This window comes from Monodelphis domestica, chromosome 7 (genome assembly GCF_027887165.1).
Source record: "Monodelphis domestica isolate mMonDom1 chromosome 7, mMonDom1.pri, whole genome shotgun sequence".
NCBI classification, from domain to species: Eukaryota; Metazoa; Chordata; class Mammalia; order Didelphimorphia; family Didelphidae; genus Monodelphis; species Monodelphis domestica.
Window position 1 is genome coordinate 227775269 of NC_077233.1, and position 23167 is coordinate 227798435.

The 23167-nt window shown below is 41.7% G+C and overlaps 1 protein-coding gene across 4 annotated transcripts in view; it reads left to right on the forward strand.

Annotated features, from left to right (window-relative positions):
- Positions 1–23167, forward strand: part of TECPR1 (tectonin beta-propeller repeat containing 1) — an 84823-nt gene that overhangs the window by 38449 nt on the left and 23207 nt on the right. For all 4 annotated transcript variants that reach the window (XM_056806510.1, XM_056806511.1, XM_001377766.4 and 1 more), the window contains 7 exons: positions 911–1335; positions 4545–4690; positions 5942–6097; positions 7575–7724; positions 8006–8163; positions 20352–20479; positions 21458–21560. In XM_056806510.1, the coding sequence (XP_056662488.1) occupies positions 911–1335; positions 4545–4690; positions 5942–6097; positions 7575–7724; positions 8006–8163; positions 20352–20479; positions 21458–21560 (1266 nt within the window). The remainder of the gene's footprint in view (positions 1–910; positions 1336–4544; positions 4691–5941; positions 6098–7574; positions 7725–8005; positions 8164–20351; positions 20480–21457; positions 21561–23167) is intronic.

Genomic DNA, 23167 nt, shown 5'->3' on the forward strand with positions numbered 1-23167 from the left:
CCCTTCCCTGAAAGCACTGAGTCAGAGCCACATAGTTTAGCACTTGTTTCATTCCAGGCTGGTCTTGGCTCTGTTTGTGAGCAGGGACTGTGTTCCACATTTCTTCTGTCCTCCACAGCCTTCGGCATAGTTTTGGGCAGTGTAGATATTTGGTAAGTCCTGGTAGATTGGAGTTAGGTGAGCATAACTGGAAAAGACTTCATGGAAGAGGTTAAATTTTGAGCAGGTTTTAAAGGAGGAGAAAAACATGGATTGAAGGAAAGAAGAGTAGGAGAGAGCTGAGTGCCAGGAGAGCCCTCATGGAGTCAGAATGTAGGAACCAAAAGAGTCCAGCCCTGTGTTGTTTTTTTTGGGGGGGGGGGTTTGTTTGTTTTTTTAAAGCCTTTACTTCCTATCTTAGCAAGAGCTCTAAAGCAGAAGGGCAAGGGCTTGGCACATGGGGTTAAGTGACTGGCCCAAGGTTACTCAGCAAGGAAGGAGATCAGATTTGAACCGAGGTCCTCCCACCTCCAGGCCTGGTACTCTACTGTGCCACCTAGCTATCCCCTCACTTCTTTGTGCAGATGGGGATACTGAGGTGCAGAGTGGTTGAGTGACCTATACAAGGTCAGATAAAGGGCAGAGATGGGACTCTGGGCTCAGTGACTGACTAACCTGGGATAACACTTGGCATTTCTCTCTGAGCAGTTTGTACTGGTTCCATCAGAGTGAGACCCTCTTCTTCCACAAAATAGGGGCAAGATGAATATCTCTGACTCCCCTGCACTCTGGCCCTAACTCTGCTCTTCAGTTCCTGCAGAGGAATCCGTCTTCATCCAGACCTCCCAGGCCCAGGGTGGGGGGCCGGGGACACCTGAGAAATGCTTGGGTGATGTGAACATAAAAGGTCGCTTTGCTGTTTCCCACCCAGTGCTGGCTGCTTCTTCGGGGATGAAGTGAGAGGCAGCGGTGACTCCTTGGGCCCCAGTGACACCGATACTTCCTCTGAGGCCGAGAGGCCGGGGCTGCTGCCTGAGGATGAGCCATGTTTGGGCCACGGCAGGCCCCGCGGTGAAGAGGAGGCCGTGTCCTCTGTGAACAGAGAGGGCAAAGCTCAGGGCACGGCTCCAGCCGAACTCCCCTGGACTAACATTGACCTGAAGGAAACTCGGAAAACCTGCGCCCACTCAGCCAGCTGCTTTGCTGAGACGCCCAGCCTCTCGTCCCTGGGGCTCTTCCCTATGGGCTTGGAGGAGGGCTACGGAGCTGACGATCACCCGCTGTGGGCCTGGGTGTCTGGAGGAGGATGCACAGTGGATGCACACACGGTTCTGAAGTGGTTCACTATTCAGTCAGGTATTCACCTCCTCTGGCTGGGCTAGGGTTAAGTGGTGGTAACTGTGGCGGGACACAAGCACAGAAATAGCCACAGAGGAAATAAAGATTGGGATGAGGCAAGCAGGCTACGTACGGGCCTAGAACGAAAGGGGACCTGAGTGCCGACCTCGGCCAACCCCAAGTCCCAGCACAATGAAGGGTCAGGTTCATAGACTGGAGGTCATCAGGTACAACCTTCTTGTTTTATGTAGGAGATAGTTGAAGTCTAGAGGGTTATCTGATAACCTAGACTTATCCAGAAAACCATCTCAAGCAGGATTTGAACTCCGGTCTTTCTGACTTTTAAGTCCATTGCTCTGTGTGTACTACATCAACATTGGGATCCCTAATATAACCAAAATAGGAAGATTGTTATTGTTGAGGCTTGGAAGAGATACATGTCACTTAATGGAGGAATCGTGCTATGTGGGGGAGATGGTTCGGGGAAGGGGAAATATGTTATTATCTAAACAGGTCAAGTTTTCTGGCTATGACAGGGAATTTCTTTCACCACAAGTAGGCAAGAAAAGGGCAGACAGCATCAGTTCTAAAAACAGACTGGTGTTTGCTGGCAAGGGAGTTAGGGATCTTCCAGCTGCAGCCTGGAGCTCCGATTGCCCTGGCTGAAGCATCTGTAGAGCCGACTCCCCTGAAGGGCTCTCCGTTTCCATTTAGGGAACATTTAGAAACCAGGATTCCGAACTGGCTGTTCAATTCGAGTGCCTTGTCTTAGGCTCCTCAAGGGAGCAGTGGCAACAGCTGCAGGGGCCTCGGAGTGAACCTTGCAGCTAACTGCAGATGTCCTCAGAGTTTATCTGTGACTCCCTCAGACAAGGAGAGTGCCCTCGAGCCCTTGAATAGAGAGCCATCTCTTTTTTTTGAGATGGAATAGCTGGATTTTCTGGGCCTTGCTTCCAGCGAACACCACACATGGCAATTCTCCCCCCCCCCCCTTTCCTGGCTTCAGCAGCTTACATGTAGAACACATGCGAAATTAGTAGAGTCGTGTCTTTTCTGATTTCTCTCCCTCCAAGAGCCAGAAATTTGACTTTCTAAGCAGGTGCTGCATGACAAAACTTCAGACCGCATCAAGTGATGGCAGATCAAGACTGGTGGGCAAAAAATTCTTTTCTGCCATGGTATAGAAAAAACCATTTAACTATTCTTCCCAACACTACAAATTCTTCTCCAACTGTTGTTCCCTATCGTCAAAGAAACCTGGGTTGGGCACTTGATTCATTGTAAATATTACTCCGGTGCCTTCCCTGCTCCCTCCCCCCTTTCTTACTGATTTTGAAAGTAGGATATGAAGATGATCTGCCACAGTCAGAACCTGGAGATGTTTGCCCAGTAGGGGGATGGGCAAACCACTCATACTCTTTAGCCCAGGCTCCCTCGTAAGCAGCTGCACACACCTGCAGAACGGCAGGTCAAGATTACAGGTGCAGTCCCTGAATATCAACAGGAAACAGCCAATATGTCATAAATAGTGCATGTCAGCATTTTACCCGTGTCTTTGGATCTAATCTTAGCACTCTTCTCTAGCCAACTATGCCAACTACCTTTTTTTTTAACCCTTACCTTCTGTCTTAGAGTCAATATTATATATTGGTTCCAAGGCAGAAGAGTGGCAATGGGGGTTAAGTGACTTGCCCAGGGTCACACAGCTAGGAAGTGTCTGCGGTCAGATTTGAACCCAGGACCTCCTGTTTCTAGGCCTGGCTCTCAATTCACTGAACCACCCAGCTGTCCCCTTGTGCCAACTACTTTTTTTTATTTCCTAAAGCTCAAATGTGTGCATGAATTTTATGGAGAATTAGACATATGGTTTTTGTATGGACAATTTGGGAAATTGTTTTACTGAAACTATGTATATTTTTAATAAGGGGTTTGAGGGTAGGGTGGGAGAGAGACAGAATAGATACTTGTTAATTGAAAAACAAAATAACATGAAAAAGGAAACTTATCTCCCATAGTATGAGGTAGCAGAAATTACCTGAGGTCTTTTCCTCCTCTTCCCTTTCTTTCCCCCAACCCCCTGTTCTCCTAATCCATTCTCACTCTCCTGATGATTTTAGCTTATTTTTCCCCAAGGTTAAAAGAAAAGCATTAACCTTGAATTTTCTTTACAGAGACAGTATAGTACATTGGAGAGAATTCTGACTCTGGAGTCAGAAATCTTGGATTTAAATCTTCTCTCTCATGATTACTACCTAATGTGACCTTTTATATTTTTAAAAAGAGTAGGTTGGACTAAATGACCTCTAAAGTCTCTCCCACCTCCAGAGCTAGAATTCAATTTGGACTTGCCCATTGAGTAATAGTTTCCAACAAGTGAAGAAGAGTGATTTTTTTTTTGCTTTTTTCTACTTTTTGTGATTCATAGGGAAAGCTTAGACTAGTTAAAAAAAAAAGGAAATTATGGATTGTTTGGCTTTATTTGCCAAACTGCTTCATATAGGCTTGATGCCCATCTTTCAGAGCTGATCAGCATTGATTTTGTTGTGGGTGAAAAAAATGACTGAGGAAACAAAGGTTTGATCCTCTGAGCATATTGATTTGTTAAGCAATGTGTCAGTTGCCAAACAAATCAAGACTAGGCCCCTTCCTCAGCTTTGGGTAAGGTCAATTAATTAAAAGGAAATAATACATTAGATAATCTGATTTTTGATTGGAGGAAAGATTAGGGACTTTACAAGCTGGGAGGAACAAGCAAACAGATACAGTTCCCTGAACTTAAAAAAAGAGGTGGTTCCACTCCTCCCAAGTATCTATAAACTGTCCAAGGAACATGGAAACAATAATTGATTGACCAGTATGGGGCCAGTTTTCAGATAAGAAGTATGAGTTGCTTGTGATGTATAATTATGAGAAAACTCGCATCCATTTTAGGATCTAACTATGTTCCTAGGTCCTTGGTGAAGGGTCCCTAAATAGCAGGGAGAAATGATCCAATTTCCTAACTATGCAAGGCTAGGTTTTCTCCCAGTTTCCACAAGTGAATAAAATTTTCTCACGAGACAGAATTTGGATTAAGCCCTTAACTAGATAGAAACTAAGCTAGTTCCAGAATTGAGACACAAAATGGACTGAATGTGGTTCACTCAATTCCCCCAATAAATCACTCGTCTTTATTCCCTCAGTTTCCCTCAACATTGACAGAACTATCTGGTCTCTCTGGTTTTCAGGTCTTTCTGCCTCCATGCAGACCCTTTCCTTGTCCATTACTCCTGCTCAGACAGCAGCGTGGCGAAAGCAAATTTTCCAGCAACTCACTGAAAGGACCAAGCGAGAACTGGAGAATTTCAGACACTATGAACAGGCTGTGGAGCAGGTGGGCATGGATACTTCTTTTCTTTCTTTCTTTTTCCTAAACTCTTACCTAATAGCAATTCTAAGACAGAAAAACAGTATGGGTGTGGCAGTAAGGGTTACATGACTTGTCCAGAGTCACATAACTAGGAGGTGTCCAAGGCTGGATTTGAACCCAGATCCTCCTGACTAGTCCTGGTGCTCTACCTCCTACGCTATCTAGCTGCCCAGGCATGGATATTACTTGACCCATCTCACTAGTTAATATCATTGTTGCTTTTTCATCCTCAGGAAAACGAAATTTGTATTGCTGTCATTCAACACTTAGCGTAAGATGAGCCTTGAATTTTAAGTTGTAGGTAGCAGAGTGTTGAATGTCTGGTCAATAGATTCATCAGTCACTTGAAGCATGATCTTGGCACCAATACCAAAACTCTGGGAACCAGCCCTTAATCAGTCAACCATTTGTTGGCCTAAATTCTAAGTTTAGGGAATAGAGCACATTTAATAATGATGATGATCATATTCTACTTTAAGGCATGCGTAGAATAGTGGCTGACTTTGGAGCTAAGAAGCTCAGGGTTCACATCCTGCCTCCCTGGTTCTGTGACCAGGACAAGCCTCTGAACTTCTCTGTGCTCTTGGCAACTCTGAAAACTTATGTGCTGATTTGCATTGGTAAAGAGACTTTCCTTATCTGAGGGTTCCCTTCAGCAATGAAATCACAGGCCCAGTCCTTACATCTCTTTAAGACTTCCTGAGCTCCTTTCATTGAAATGCCCTTTTGATACAGTTATTGCAGTATGACAATGCCAATTTTATAGACAAATCCGGGTTGCTGTGGTCATCCAGTCAGTAAATGGCAATAGCAGGAACAATCCCAGACCTTGCCTTCCTCTAGAGCATGCTGCCTTCTGCCCTTTGTAGAGAGAGCTCTACCCAGAGAATGATCCCTTCTTCACTGATGACTTACTACTCCCTGACCTGAGGCCTCATTAAGCTCTCCGAGTCCTGGGCTCTCTCTCCATAATATGGGCATTCCAAAGTTTGCTTCTGTCTGTGTCATAGAAACAGAGCAAAAAGAAGTGAGAGATGAGAAAGCAGACTTTTCAGGGGTTTTAAAAGGTAGTACCTGACTCTCACTGGAAGGTAGGAACGCGTGCTCCAGATGGAGGTCTCTTCAGAAGGCATCTATCTGTCCAGATCCAGGTGAGACTCAGATTTTTTGCTATTAACCCTGTTTTGTTTCTACCTCCCTGGGTGCATCTTTAAGTCGGTGTGGGTGAAGACTGGCACACTACAGTGGTGGGTGGACTGGAAGCCCCACAAATGGATCGATGTCCGGGTGGCATTGGAGCAGTTCACTGGGAATGATGGGACTCGTGACAGCATCCTCTTCATCTACTACATGTTCCATGAGGAAAAGAAGGTGCTGTAGCAGATGGCTGGGGAGAGGAAGGGAATGGGGACCAGGATAAGCCCTGAAGGGGGAAAAAAAGGAAGCCAAGATGAAAATAAATTAGGCTATCTTTGGCCAACCTATTTTGGGAAGAAAGGATCTGAGAGACTCCTGGTCTGAGACTTTGAACTACAAACACCATAGTCATAGGGGGCAAAGTCTCTTATAAAATTTAGGGTGTGTGTGTGTGTGTGTGTGTGTGTGTGTGTATTTGAGAGGATAGGATGGTGGAGAATAGTCAAACTCAAATATAAAGGGATCCCTATATATTGATTTAAGAAACCACAAATTAACACTGTGTTATCTTGTATTTTTATTTATTTTGTTGAAAATTTCCTGATTGCATTTTAATCTTATTCCTGCCCTGGAGTTTTGCAGTCTTCTTGTGGCCTTGCCTTTGGCACCTCTGGTGTGGAAGATAAGAATTGATCTGGTCCTCAGGAAGACTTGGGTTCTAGTTCCATTTCTACCCCATCTATTAGCTTTGTGAGTCTGGGCAAATCATTTGACCTTAAAGTGCCCCAGGCAACTCTTAAGACTAGATATTGGTCTATGTTAGGAAGTTGTTCTTCCTTGGGAACTCCTTATATCAATGGAATTATAGGTCTGGTTTTTTAAAATGTTAAATTATAGGTCCAGTTAAAAGAAAAGTTAAATAACTAATTGTGAACTTTGCCAGGAGCAAAGCCTTGGCTCCTGTACTGTGGGAACTTTTCATCTCCCAGAAGACAAACCTACTGGCTGTAGCTGACAGGTGTGGGCCATATTGCCCAGGATGCTAGCACTGATTAAGAAGCAGGGCACAGAGGCAGCTAGGTGGCTCAGTGGGTAGAGAATGAGGTGTGGAGATGGGAGGATCTAGACTGAGATCTGGCCTCAGACATTTCCTACCTGTGTGAGCCCAGGCACTTACTATATGCCGAGCACTGTGCTAAGTGCTTGGGATAGAGATGCAAAAATGAAACAGTCACCGCTGGCCTGGAGCTTATATCTTCACATGGAAGGGAAGTGGCATATAGGGGGACTATGGACAGACTCCCTTTCATCTGGAAATTCTTGTCCTGACCTCAATTTCTCTAAGATGATTGAATGGAACACTAAAGCAGGCCATTAAGACACCTATTCCAGGGGTCACAGTGTGGGGATTTGATTATAATTCTCAGAGAAAGAGGCTGAAGGTGGAAGGGGGAGAAGGGATGTGTGGTGGATGGAGAAAAATGGTTAGGCTAAGAAGGGGAACTTGTGGCCCCAGGGAGCATGGGGCCTCCTGCTTAGCTCCTTCCAGGCAAGAGCTGCTCTAGTTAAGAATATTGGGTGAGGCACAGACACCTGTGCCTAGGCTCCTGCGTGTTGACAAAAGGGTACAGATTGTACCTGAATGGAGGAGGTGGAATCATGGTATGGAATAATGGAAGGCTTATGGTTTTTTCTTGCCTTCTTTGAACAGTACATCCACATATTTCTCAATGAAGTGACAGTACTGGTTCCTGTGCTAAATGAGGCCAAACATTCCTTTGCCCTCTATACCCCAGAGAAAACCAAACAGAGGTGGCCCATCCGTCTCGCTGCTGCTACTGAGCAGGAAATGTATGACTGGGTGAGTGTTAAACCTCTTGGGCATGTGATTTGGGTCAAGGTGAATCTTTAAGGGGGAGGGTTTGAATGACCCATTCCCAGATCAGGATGTTAAACCCCCCCAAATCACAGACCGACATTAGGATTCCTTTCTGGGGCCAAAGGCCATCCTTCCTTACCTTCTCCCTCATAAAAATGTGTGAGTTATTCCCCTCACTCCTTGAAAATTGTCCTCTGGGATTCTTTAGAGTTTTTCTGCTACTCTTCTGTGTCAGTTACTTATCATCTGTCTCCCATTCACAGCTTGCCCTACTCAGTACGTCCTGCTCTGAAAGCCGAAGGATCCAAGGCCGCCCTTCCCCCCAGGCCATCTGGTCTGTCACTTGCAAAGGAGACATTTTTGTGAGTGAGCCCAGTGTGGACCTAGAGGCACCAGGGCATCCAATGCCATGTGACCAAATGTAAGCAATTCCCAGCCTTACTGCTCCTTGTTCCATATGTCAGAAATGTCTGTTTTCCCATCATTTTAATGTATTGCTTTGCTTTCTGGCTCCTGAAGGATAAGTACACCTCAGAGCTTCCTTGCAAAGAGAGATCAAACCCCCAGAGATTGATTTGTTTTCATTTTGATAAGTCTTATAACCACTGATAAGTGGTTGAATTAGAGCTAATTTCTCAGGAAGAATGGTGGAGTGTAATTCTTAAGGAGACGGGTGTTTTAGGAGTTGATTCTGTTCTGTGTGAGAACCCTAAGAAGATTTATAAATGTCTGACAGGTAAAGCAGGTAGTTTGTCTTTTTCACTCTTTCCACTAACCCTTTGGGACTTTCCCCTGCCTATGTTTTTGGTTCTTTTGTTTTTCCAGTTAGCAAGCATTTCTCTTCTCTCCCCACCTGTTCTTCCTCCAGTTGAAAAAGAGAAAAAAGAAAACAAAAGTTTTATAAGAAATACGCATAGTCCAAACAAAACATTAGTCATAAAAAGCATGTCTCATTCTACATCTTGAGTCTATCACCTGTAGAGGGTGAATATTATGGTTGAGACTGAAAAAATCTAAATTTAAATGGTAGTCAAGGGAAATCCCAAATAATAAAATACCCAAGTCAGCTGCCAATTTTTATGGTGATTTAATTACAATAGGAGGAAGAAAATATTAGAGGGAGAGAGAGAGAGGGAGAGAAGGAAAGGAGTTTAACTCAGAACCACTCTGACTCAGGCTGAGCCAAAGTGGGTGTTAAGGCCTTGGAGACCCAAGGCAGAGAAAGGGGTCAATCTTTATCACTCATGTGACCAGTCTGAAGGAAAGCTGTCTTCGGGGCTCCTCCAAGCTCAAGCTCCAGGATCGAACTGAACTCTAGCCCTCCTCACAGGAAGTCCTGAGAATTCCAGAGGCTGTCCTCTACCTCACTTCCTGCGTCTCACATGTACCAATAGTGGCTCAAGCTTGACTTAGGACAGCCCAGAGGTCTGTCCTTTTTTTTGCACATGTCTGGTGAAGGCCATTTTCTCAGATAATTAAATCTTGTGTTTGATGCAGACCTGTTAAACTAAGAAGGGAGAAGAAATGTAGTTTCCAAGACCTGATTCTGTTATTCCAAGTATCTCTATTGTTATTGATCAGGAAATAGCTAAATCAGATCTTCTAAAGAATGGTCTGATTAGGGTGGAATAGTTTTGAAATTCACACACCTCAGTCAGGAGGTGGGTGACATTTCTTTGTCATCTCTCTTCTAGAATCATTTTTACTTTGCATCATTTTTTATAAGTGTTACTAGATTTCTCTAAAACCATTCCTTTCATCATTTCTTATGGGGAAGCGGATGTTCCATTACATTCAAATACCATGATTTGTCCAGCTATTCCCAATTGATAGCCACACCATCCCTCAGTTTATAGTTCTTTGCCGTTACAAAAAGTACCACTGTAAATATTTTTGTATATATGGATCCTTTTTCTCTTTTGACTTCTTGAGTATACAGGCCTAGTAGTATCACTCACTGTATCAAATGAATTATATGGAAACGTTTTGCATGATAATACATATAAAACCCAGATTGAATTGCTTGCCAGCTCTGGGAGTAGGGAGGGAAGAACATAGGGAGATAATTTGGATCATATAACTTCAGAAAACTCATGTGAAAATATGTTATTAAAATAAAATAATAAGACAAAGAACATGCACAATTAGCTAGCCCAATAATTCATAGTTCTCCTTCCTCATAGATACTCCAGCATTTGTCATTTTCCTTTTTGGTCAACTTTGCCAATTTAAAGCATGTGAGGTTGCTTTAATTTTCATTTCTCTAATTATTTTAATGATTTGGAGCATTTTTTTTAAAGTATGGCCACTGATAGCTTGGATTTTTTCTTTTGAGAACTGTCTGTTGTTACAAGGGAATCACTTTAAAAGACTGATATATATTAATTTAAGGTCGCCAAGGAATCAGCTATGTAATTCCTAAATGAAAAACTCAAGTCAGCCGGCAGCTTTTTTTGGAGTTTAATTACAATAGGAGTAAGAAAGGAATTAGAGATAGAGAGAGAGAGAGAAAGGGGAGAGAAGGGAATAGGGCTTAAATACCCCTTCTGTTTAGGCTGGGCCAAAAGGCCCAAGCCCTTAGATAGCTGGGGCAAAGAAAAGAGATCAGTCCCTATTACTCACGTGTCCAAAATGGAGAAACAGTCTCAGAGGCCCCCACCTTCAGCTTCCTTCAGAGCAAGTTTCCCCGACCCAGGAACCACACCGACCACCAAAATCAACCACCCCCAGTCTCCAGACCCTCCTATCTTTAAGGACACCATCCAAGTTGCCTCCCCTCAGTCCTCACATCTACCAATCACTCTTCATCAATTTCCCTGTCAATGGAGGCTCTCGCTTAACCCAGGACCGCCCAGAGGTTTCTGGCTTTTGCACATGTCTGTTGAAGGTCATATTTTCAAATGATTAAATCTATACTCCTTTGCTACAGCCCTTTCTAAATCCTGTTAACTTGAGTATGGTAGAGATTGGAATAATTAAATTTTGATCTAGGCTGCAGCCCTTACTCAATCCTATTAGGACTGAATAGGGTGGAGATTTATTCCAAGTATCTCCATTGTATCAATTCTAAAATCAATCAAGACTCAAAGAAATTCCTGTTCTATGCTTAAGCATAGATCAAAGTCCTTTCCATTGTTCAGCAAAGGGTTTCTGTCCTAAAGTAATCTTAAGAAGGGAAGAGAAGGAACCTCCCATGCCAATGGAGTTCCCATTCCAATAGACTATCAGTAAGAAATTTTCCAAGTATGAAATATCCCAATGGTGAAATTTTCAACAATTATAAGTCTAAGGAAATTTGAGGTTTACAATCCCCCCTGATGATCATTGGGAGACTAGTCTCCCCATTGATCATTTAACATAATCATTTTGTAGTTCTAAATTCACTTCTAACTAAAGATATACACAATATTCAATTTTCTAAGAGAAATTAGAATAGTGAGAGAGGAAATAGAAAAGAAAAGAAAGCAAAACCAATGTTTGCTAGGCGCATTGACAGAAAGCCAAATTAGGGGCAGTCCCTTTTGGCATAAATGTTACAATAAATGTTCAATCAAAAGTTCAGTCCAATCAATCACATCCAAAGTTCATTCTTGATCTTCTTGATGAAGTGTAGGTTTTTGGCATCTTTCTGCAACAGTTCATTCTCTGGATATAAAAGTTTCAAGCTTCTTTCTTGAAGATCTTTTCTCGAACAAAATCAAAATCTTTGAAAATTTTATAAAAGTAAAATCTTAAACAAAAGTCTTGGATTTTTATAAAAATAAAATCTCAAACAAAAAAAAAAATTCAAAAATTCTTAGATTTTAAATTAAAATACAATCCCCCCTGAAGTAAGTAAAAAAAAATATCAAGTTTAGCTCAGAATGCAATGTTCAGTTATGGGGGTGTATGTGTCAATTATCAAAAGAATAGAAAAATAATCAAAAACATAAGAAAAATTCAAAATAGGCCTTGTATAGGTCCAGTTTAAAGTAATTTCTATCCCACAAGTATGTAGGACAGAATACAGTAATATTTCACTTAGCCATTTGTAGCCAAGACTACAGGAAGTTGCCATAATATAAGAAGGAAAGAATTAGAATTCTATTTTGATGGGGAAATGTCATTCCCTTGTCTGATTTTTTTTTTTTCAGAGATATAGGGAGCCAGCATGATAGTCAAGCTTTGTACTTGTTTGAGTACTTCAAAAGGAGTGTAGATACAAGGAAGTCCTACGACTTAAACATAAGTTAAGCGTCGCAACCTTGAGTCTCACTTTAATATTTCATGTGTGCTCTATTGGCACTATTCAGGTTTAGTCTGTGCTCCTTGTTTTTATCCCTTTTCCTGGAATCAGACACAAACATTAATCACAGTCCTATAATATTTTATCAATAAATGGCAGGTTCCCATAGTTTAAAGCCTTTAGGCATATATTGATATTATAGCAAGAGTATATATATTAACTTGTATTACTGCAGGGAAAAAATATTAATATTAATTATGTGTACCTTCAGTACAAAAATGAGAAAAAAAATCAAATATTCTGATCAAAAAATAAAAGAAAAGAAATAAGAAAAAATAAGAAAAAAATCAGTAATTCAATATATTCTTGAAAAAAAAACATCTATTTGTCTATGGATTATTATCTCCAATTCTTATGATAAGATAGAGTCACAATTCATATGATAGGATAGAGTCAATCAGTCTCAGCAGAAGATGCTTTCTTCACATGTGAGCAGTGAATCCAAGAGTCTCTTTCTCCAATCTTTATAGATGTTGGAGTAGTTAATAATATTTGGAATGGTCCTTCCCATGAAGGTTCAGTTGCTCCAGTTCGCTTGAAATTCTTGATATAAACTTTATCTCCTGGGTTCAGGTCATGCAGAGAAAAGTCTAATGGTCCAGCTTGTACTGCAGCTCCGGATTCATGAAGTTCACGTAGTTTGTGCTGTAACTCCTGTATATAGGAAGCAATAGTAATATCTCCCCCTAATAGCGATGTATAAGCCGGGGAGAAAGGCTTAGCCTGTATAGGCGGATGTCCAAAAAGCATCTCAAATGGTGAAATATGTAAGTCTCCTCTAGGCCTGCTTCTAAGATAAAATAGGGCCAGAGGGAGAATTTCAGGCCATTTTAAATGGGTCTCAGTGCATAATTTTCCAATCATAGTCTTAAGTTCTTTATTCATCTTTCCTACTATTTGGAGAGGAGAAAAAAAAACTGAAAAAGGTTAATTAATATCAACAAAATCAATACAATCTAAGAAGAATCATCTTTATTATACTGGGAAGTTCCCTGGGCACCCTCCTGAAGGGCACCTCTCTGAGGGTCATTAGTACCTCGAGTAATTTTTGGACGAGCGCCATTTCTCATATATTGTTGAGTATTATCATTAAAATTTTCTTCAATTTGAGCATTGTCATTAAATTCCCAATTCCTATTTCTATAATTCTGGTTTCTAAAGTTCTTATTTCTATATTCATTATAGTTATTTCCATAGTCATTATTATAATTTCTAGAATTCTGGTTTCTATAACCATTATCATAATTTCTATAGTTATTATTTCTAAAACCATTATTAAACTGTGTATTCCTTCCAAACATCTTAAGAAAGGTTCTACATTCCATCATTTTGTGGCCCTTCTTCTCACAGAAGTGGCAAGTAATGGATTGATAATTGGATTTCTGGAGAGGGGCAATTGTCGTTGGTTCATTATCATGCCCACTTTCTAATTTAGTTATCCTATCTATTACACATCTCATTTTTTTTTCATTTCCTCCATGTCATCATTATTCTCTTTCTCCTTTTCTTCGTTTCCCTTAAAAACATATATAGCTGTTTTTCGCAATTCTTCAAGGTCCATATCTGACCATCTTGGGCATTGTGTTTTAAAATAATTTTTAATTACTTTGCAAGAATTATTTACAAAGATTCTTCTAACTTGTCTTAAACTATTCTCTTTATTTAAGTCCCAATCTAAGTATCTGTCCCCAAACTCGATAATTCTGTCCATAAATCTGGAGGGTGTTTCGTTTTCCTTTTGCTTAATTTTTTCCAGTTCCATCCACTTATCTGTACTGTCCGCACATTCCTTCATGGCCGTGAGGATGGCCTCTCTACAACGGTATAGTTGTAGATAGTCCTCAGGATTATTATAGTCCCATTCGGGATCCTGAGATGGCCAATGTGCTGCATTACGCCCCCGGGTTTTGTTGACATGAGCAATTATTTTATTTTTTTCACGTTCACTTAAAAAAGCCTGTAGTAAGCTCTCAACGTCCTTGTAAGACGGATTATATTGAAAAAATATGTCTCCCATCTTTTTTGTTACTAGAAAAGGATCTTGTTCATATGTGGGGATATTTCGTGTAAGTTCATTTATTTCTTGGGGAGTAAACGGTATCCTATGTCTTAAAGTCACCACATCCCCATTTCGTCCTATTTCAGGTACTTCTCTTAGAGGAAACAGGCCTCTAGTTGAATTTTGCACCTGTGGGTCAGTTTGACAAGGACAGGTTTCTCTAGGAGGACAAGATCTCCCTTGCATTGGAATTTGGTTTTCTGTAGGAGAAGGAACATGAGAAGCTGGGATTGCAGGTGAAGGGTTTTGGGGATTAAATTCAGACAAGATTTGCACTGCACGAGAGAAGCAGTCTGTTAACTGGGCTATAGGGAAGGTGTTTTCCATCTCTATTTCAGGGAAGGAAATTTCCTCATTCAAAGGTTCAGAAACAGGTCTGTTTCTGGTAGAGTGGGTGTTTGCCCATTGATCCTGTAAGAAACATTTTAGATCTTCTAATTGGGCTTGCATTTTTTCCTCAATTTTTCCTATTTTATCTTCCATATCTCCCATTTTATCCTCAATATTTCCTATTTTATTCTCAATATTTCCTATTTTATCCTCAAGTTTTTCTATTTTATTCTCAATATTTCCTATTTTATCCTCAATTTTTTCTATTGTATCCTCAATTTTTTCTATTGTATCCTCAATTTTTTCTATTTTATCCTCAATATTTTCTATTTTATCCTCAATATTTTCTATTTTATCCTCATTTTTTTCTATTTTATCCTCAACATTTTCTATTTTATCCTCAATATTTTCTATTTTATCCTCATTTTGTTTTATTTTATCCTCATTTTGTTTTATTTTATCCTCATTTTGTTTTATTTTATCCTCATTTTGTTTTATTTTATCCTCAATATTTTTTATTTTTTCATCTCTAAATATAGTATTGAGGAGTACAAAAATGACAGTACCTATTAATATAAAAATTTGGAGGTATCCTTCATTCCTCAATGCCCCTACTTCTTCAGCTGCCATATAATTGTCAAAGAATGTAGTACCCATTTTTATATATATATTTTGTAATTTCACAAAACACGTGGGGAGCAGGGCAAAGCAACAAACTTTCCACAGGGTTTTTTTTTTTTTTAATGCAGGAAGTTGTTCCTTAAGGGAAAGGATATTTAGAAACAGTTCTTCCAGCCAGGACTTTAGAGTCCTGTTGCTGAGATTTAAAAACAGCTGTTTTCTGTCTATCAGAGTCACACAGCTGGGAAGTATCTGAGATCCGATTTGAACCCAGGACTTTCTGCCTCTAGGGCTGGCTCTCAATCCGCTGAGCTACCCAGCTGTCCCTTAAGATTAAAAGGAAGAAAAAGAAAAAACTGCTGATTCCAATTTAACTTAAGGAGAAAAGAGAAAACGTTTTTTATACTCACGTGTTCTAGCAGCTGTGTCTTTAAGCCAAGTTTTTTGTTAAAAAAAAAGGACTAAGTGGTGAAACAGTATAGTAAAAAGGCAAGGAAAAAGTTTTATTGAGAGGATTCTTTAGACTCCCGTGTGGTCAGCCACAATGTTACAAGGGAATCACTTTAAAAGACTGATATATATTAATTTAAGGTCGCCAAGGAATCAGCTATGTAATTCCTAAATGAAAAACTCAAGTCAGCCGGCAGCTTTTTTTGGAGTTTAATTACAATAGGAGTAAGAAAGGAATTAGAGATAGAGAGAGAGAGAGAAAGGGGAGAGAAGGGAATAGGGCTTAAATACCCCTTCTGTTTAGGCTGGGCCAAAAGGCCCAAGCCCTTAGATAGCTGGGGCAAAGAAAAGAGATCAGTCCCTATTACTCACGTGTCCAAAATGGAGAAACAGTCTCAGAGGCCCCCACCTTCAGCTTCCTTCAGAGCAAGTTTCCCCGACCCAGGAACCACACCGACCACCAAAATCAACCACCCCCAGTCTCCAGACCCTCCTATCTTTAAGGACACCATCCAAGTTGCCTCCCCTCAGTCCTCACATCTACCAATCACTCTTCATCAATTTCCCTGTCAATGGAGGCTCTCGCTTAACCCAGGACCGCCCAGAGGTTTCTGGCTTTTGCACATGTCTGTTGAAGGTCATATTTTCAAATGATTAAATCTATACTCCTTTGCTACAGCCCTTTCTAAATCCTGTTAACTTGAGTATGGTAGAGATTGGAATAATTAAATTTTGATCTAGGCTGCAGCCCTTACTCAATCCTATTAGGACTGAATAGGGTGGAGATTTATTCCAAGTATCTCCATTGTATCAATTCTAAAATCAATCAAGACTCAAAGAAATTCCTGTTCTATGCTTAAGCATAGATCAAAGTCCTTTCCATTGTTCAGCAAAGGGTTTCTGTCCTAAAGTAATCTTAAGAAGGGAAGAGAAGGAACCTCCCATGCCAATGGAGTTCCCATTCCAATAGACTATCAGTAAGAAATTTTCCAAGTATGAAATATCCCAATGGTGAAATTTTCAACAATTATAAGTCTAAGGAAATTTGAGGTTTACACTGTTATAACCCTTAACAATTTATCAAATTGGGGAATGGCTCTTGTTCTTATAAATTTGAATTAAGTCCCTTATATATTTTGGAAATGGAAATTTTATCAGAGAAACTTGTTGTAAAAAATATTCCAGGGAACTGATTCCCTTCTCATCATTGTTGTTTTTAACTTACACCCATTTTTAAAAAAGAAAAATGCTAATTTTATCTTTTCAACTGACAAAAATCCGTCTTCTCTCCCTTCCTCCCACCTCCTTATTTTAAAATGCCTACATCCTTACAGTCCTCTACCTCTTTCCAAGCATTCAGGGCCCATGCTTTGTCACATGGCTGTCCAAGAGTCCCTCTATGGTGTCATTCCAGGAAGTGTTTCATGTTTTCTATATTAAAGCTTACTATTATAGGAACATAGCTGTAGAGCTAGAAGGGATCTCAGAAGGCAATTTAGTCTAACCCCTTCATTTTATAGACCCAGAAAGGTAAATGAATGTCACCATGGTAGTGCCCTAATTTGCAGATTTGGGAATTGAACCAAGGTTCTAAGACTAAATCCCCATGCTTTTTCCACTGTACCAAGCTGCCCCCTGCTTCTTCCCTGTTTCTCAAGGGAAAGAAAAGCAATAAATATGGTATCCTCCTTACATATTCATTTTTTATGCACTTAGGTAAATTTATGTGTATGTCGTACATGATATCTTTCCCTATAGAACATAAGCCCTTTGAGCAAGGGCCTGTTTTATTTTTGTCTTTCTATTCTCAGTGTCTAGGACAGTGCCCAGTATATAACATAGCAGATGTTCAACAAATACTTGCCAGTTCATTCGAAAATTAACTAGCCCCAGGGGCAGCTGGGCAGCTCAGTGGATTAAGAGCCAGGCCCAGAGATGAGAGGACCTGGGTCCAAATTTGGCCTCAGATACTTCCTAGCTGTGTGACCCTGGAAGAGTCAATTAACCCCCCTTGCCTAGCCCTTTCTGCTCTTCTGCCTTAGAACCAATACACAGTATTGATTCTCAGATAGAAGGTAAGGGTTTAAAAAAAAAAGAAAGAAAATTAACTAGCCCAACTGTGTTGTACCCAGCCCTGGACCCTGTAGACAACCAACAGTGAGTTAAAATGAAAATATGAATCCTTCCTTCTTAAAATGAATTCAATTAAAATTATATTAATTAAAGATACACGAATCTATTTAAATTAATTAAAATAGTTAAAATAATGCAAATCAATTATACTTAAATTTAATTAAATTAAAATTATATTAGTCCTTTCTACTTAAAATAGGGATCATGATAACTGCTCTGCAGACACCCTCCCTAGGTGCTTTAAAAAATTTTTTTCTTAAACTCTTACCTTCCGTCTTGGAATCAATACTATGTATTAGTTCCAAGGCAGAAGAGTGGTAAGGGCTAGGCAGTGGGGGTCAAGTAACTTGCCCAGGGTCAAAGGAAATGTCCAAGGTGACATTTTAATCTAGGACTTCTCTCCAGACCTAGCTTTCTATCTACTGAGCCAGCTCACTGTCCCCGGGGCGCTTCTGAGAATCAAATGATTTAGTGCATTGGCAACCATACAACATAAAATAAAATGTGATTATTTCGTGCTTCATAGTTGGGTTATAAGATTCAGAATTGGAAGAGGCCTTAGAGATCATCTAGTTCAGCCTCCTCATTTTGCAGATGAAGTCATTGAGGCTTAGAGAGGGGAAGGGATTGGCCTGATCATGTCTGAGAGGGACTGAGAGGGCTCTCATTATGAGGCTATTAGCCCACCCTGCTCATTTTATTGATGAGGAAGCTGAAGCCCAGAGAAACTGAGCCACCTGCCCAGTGTCATCCCTGCCTTACATGGTGGGGACAGGATGGAAGCAGGTCCTCTGACACCAGAGCCGTGGATTCTTTCCTCTGTACCATGCTTGCTATAAAGCCAGGGTCAAACCCAAGTTTCCCATCCTTATTTCAAACCCAGTGTTTGTGCCACCATATCATGTTTGCTGAGACATTCATCAGATAAACTAATTCCTTCTGATATGTTCTTAAGATTATGCATTATCCCATCAGGTTGTTGATTAATTAGCAATAATCTACTATGGCAAGTGGTTAGTGTGGTGAGGGGCACAAAGGCAAATTAGATGACCTCCTGTCTTTACTGCTGCAACAAGAGAGTGCAAAGTTCAAAGGACAGATCACTGGCATTTGAGGTGTTTAGAAAAGGTTTTGTGGAAGAGGGGGGTCTTTCTCTGGACTCCAGAGGATCTAGTGACTTGACTAGGCAGTGAGGAAGGCAGGGAAGAATGATGTGCAAGAAGTGTGGAGGCAGTAATATGCAGGACATGTTCACAGGCAGAGTAGAGTAGTGCCTTGCCCAGAATATGCCCACAGATAATTTCCAACTTTGCTTGTGGGTAGGGCCCCTGGAGACTGGTCATCCTTGGGACAGCAGAATCTGAGACTAGCTATTACCTCTTTACCTGATTCCTGATCTCAGCAATCTCTAGAGAGCAAGGGACAGACTCCTTATTTTTCTGGTTAATAGCATTCCTATAATCCTATAGTGCTTTTGGTTTGCAAAGCAATGGACATATAGGATCTTATTTGATTCTTACCACAGCCCTAAGAGGTTGGTGCTGTTATTTTTATCCCCATTTTACAGACGGGGAAACTGAAACTGATAGAAGTTTGTATTAAATTGCCCAGGATCATATAGCTAGCAAGTCTGAGGTTGGGTTTGAATTCAAGTCTCCTTGACTCCAAGTCCTACACACTTACATACTACCCCTTAGTTGGGTAATGCTTTTCGTAAACTAAACATACCATTATTAACCATCTACTGCTTGCCACTAGTACTGGCTATTGCAGTGGAGGGAAAAGTAAAAGCCATTGTCCCTGCCCGTTAGGCCTTATAGTCTCTTTGGCCTTCCAGTGTCCCAGATTTAGAGTTGAAAGGCACTCCAGAGGACATCAGGTCCAACCCTTCATTTTATAGATCAGAAAATGGAGGCACAGAGAGTCAGCTTGGTGGCACGCCACAGACAGGGTGCCATGCCTGGACTTGGGAAGACCCGAGTTCAGATCCAGTCTCCAACACTTCATAGCTGCCAGACTTGGGGCAAGTCACTTAACATGTGTTTGCCTCAGTTTCCTCACTTGTCATATGGGGATAATAACAGCACTTACCTTAAAGGGTTATTCTGCGGATCAAATGAGAACACTGTAAAATTATTAGCCCAGTGCCTGGTGCATAGTCAAGCACTAGAGAAAAGCTTCTAATCTTCCGTGTGTCCAGGCCACTCCTGGTCAAATAGTGAGTATGTACAAAGTGTTAAATTAAATTGAAGTACCCTCAAATTGAAAGGCCAGTGTTGTTCAGTTTCTAGGAGCTAATGGGCAGCCTCCTACTCTTCCTCTTCCAAAAGCCTTTGTTCCTCACCCTGCTTGGCACTTTCTAGAGCCAGCGTTTAGCCTTTAACAGCAAGGCATCAGACTCGTATAAGTTTACCACTTAGTTCACAGAGCACTTTGAAAATGTGACACCTTTACATTCCTTTTAAAAGCTTTGATTCCTTGTTGTATGAAATAATATTCATTCATCCCATGGTATTTTCCTGAGGAGAGTTTTAGCCCATCAGTCAATTGGATGGTATCATGTTTGACACTCCTGGCCTGGCCCCTTAATCATTCTTCTAAAACTCCACGTTCTCGCCAGCCTTCTGTCGTGGATTCACTTCAGGGATTTCCTGCCCCAAAGTGCTCCTGGGGGCTGGCCGGCCAAGGATGTCAGGAGGCTAACGTCATTATCTCGTCACCCTTGCTTTAGGTTTTGGCGTCAGATGGGGGGCCACCTTCGGGTAGTGGAGTGCAACAGCCACGGGGTCGTGTGGGGCATCGGCTACGACCACACAGCCTGGGTGTACACGGGGGGCTATGGCGGAGGCTTTTTTCAAGGTAAGCATGGCTATGTTTCCGTGGCCACCAAGGCCCTGGCTCCTGTCTGCTGATGAAGCCATGTGCCTCCACACATCCCTTTTAACTGGTCTGCGGTGTTTTTGTTCCCCGCTTTAATCCTCATTTTGTTTTCCTAACAAGTGCTCGAATACTTGCTGCTGCTGGGATGTTTACTCTCTAGCAAACAGCTGGTTGACAGGTGACCTTCAGGGCTGCCAATGTCCTGGTGGAGATGAGGGAAGGGAAAGGAACCCGCGGCCCATGTCATGGCATTTGGTGCCTGACCTCTCAGGGCCTCTCCTCAGCCCCTTCTCTGCCCCCTCTGCAGCCAGCCTGCCTCATTGAGCATCTTTCTAGAAGGAACTGAGAAGAATGACTACCAGTTGACCAAGTATTTTCTTTTGGATACTTCAGTTATGCTGGGGAAAAGTAAGCTTCATAGGAAAACACAATTTTAGAGTGGAAAAGACTAGAAATTTTCTCCTTAACAGATCAGGGCTCAGAGAGGCAGAGAGCTCAGGTGACTCACCTAAGGGTGAACAGCAAGTGGGTGGCTGAGCTGTATCTAGAAACCCAAGGCCCTGGCTCCCAGGCTGCTCTTGTTTCTGCCATTCCACATAGCCTAGTTGGGTGGGCTCCTGGACATAGCTGTGCATTTATTAGGTATTGATACTGCCAGGTGCCTTGCATTCTGGGAGGGGTCCTGGGACACATGTTAGGCTCAGGCCCTACTGGCTGCAGAGAGAAGTCCAATGCATGTAAAACAGAACAGGTTGTTTGCAGGTAAGCACAGGCAGGCCCGTAATCTCTACTGGCCTTGAAATGAAGAAAGGCCTAGAATAGAACCCAATGTTCTTAGCCATAGCAGGTTAAGCCTGTTTTCCATTGGCAGCTCCCTGTCTCTACACCTGAAGCTGGGGAGGTGGGGCAGGGAACGTTCCCGTGACACCCGACTCACAGAGGATATTTCCTCTTCAGGCCTGGCCAGCAGTACCAGTAACATCTACATGCAGTCAGATGTAAAATGTGTCTACATCTATGAAAACCAGCGCTGGAATCCTGTCACAGGCTACACCAGCAGGTGAGATGCCAGGAGCAAGCAGATACCCCACACTTTGAGCAAGAGCAGAAGTGCAATTAGGAATGTCAGCCAAGAGATGGGGCAGTGGGGAGAGAGTGGTCCTCTGAGCCCCAGGGTCGGTCTTTAAGATTGCCTTGATTCTAGTACCTCTGGGAGGTAGAGTGAGCCTGTGCTTAGAATTGGGTAGGAGACTTCCAGGGAAGAAAACTCCTCTTCTAAGGTAGAACTATACTTCCTCTGCAACACAGGGCCTTAGAGTTTCCTAGACCTCCAAGTGCCCACAATCACATAACCAAGATATGTGAGAAGAAAGGCTTGAATATGGGCCCAGCAACAGACCACACCTTTCTTCTAAGGCCTCAGTAAATATAGAAAAGGCCGTCGTGACGTGGCCACAAGGGGAACAATTTTTGATCCCTGTGACTCTCAAAGACCATCTGCCAAGTCACAAAGGGACTTGGATCTCTTTTCTTTTCTTTAAAAAAAAATTTATTATTCCAAATGTTTACAAATTCAAACAAAACACACACTTCCATATGTTAAGAAAAAGAAGATATTACATAAATGAAATCATGAATCTCCTACGTTTAACTTACTTTTCTTCATATCTATATAATAGTTCTCATCCACAAGTATCCCAGTCCCTTTCCACCCTTCCCACATCACATAGGATATCGTCAGGAGGGCCAATGTGTTCATATAAATTCTCTTTCATGTTTTATCTTTCTATTCACTTTCTGGAGGTAACATTCTCAGTTAATTCTTCTGGTATTAGTTCTCTGGCAGTGTAGAATGTTGACTTGGATCTAATTTGATGAAAAGAGGACACACTCAAATGTATGGCTTTTTATTTCACACAGAAGTATTATTAAGCACATCCTTTGAGGATCTCTTACTTAATCATCATAAGGAACTTCAGTATAGGAAGTCCCTTCACTGAAATGGATTAAAACATGTTTTTGCTTTAGTAGATGAGCCCCAGGGAGGCCAAGGCACAGAGATGAAATGATTTACATAGCTAGTAATGTGTCTGAAACTAGATTTGAAACCAGGTCTTCCCAAATGCAAGCCTCAATCGTTTATTCCATGCTGCTTTTGAAGTATAATTACATAATTTTTACTATTTCCCCTGAAATGGACTGGTGGAAGAGTGGGGAGGTTGCTAAAACTATGATTCCATTAGTATGGAGAACTTCCTGATGGGGAAATTCCCTCCTCTGATGCAGACAGACAACTGAGCTGTAACTTTATAACTTTAGAGAGATGCCTCAAGCCTCTGAAAGGTTAAGTGGCTTGTTTGTGATTACCCATCCAGTGTATGTCAGAGGCAGGACCTGAATCCAGCGCTTCTCTTTGAATACAAGCCCTCAATCCACTATCTCCATGTTGGCAAACCTGTGGCACACACACTAGAGCAGGTTACTCCCTTCCCCCTCTCCACACATGCCTGAGGACATTTCTCACATGACCTGCCCCTCTGCCTAACAGCCCAATGGGAGCACTTCCTCCCTCCTGTCTGGGGTAAGGGTGCTGCTCACATCCCGTGTGAGGTTGCAGTTTGGGCACTTGGTCTCTAAAAGGTTTGCCATCGCTGCACTATCCCATGC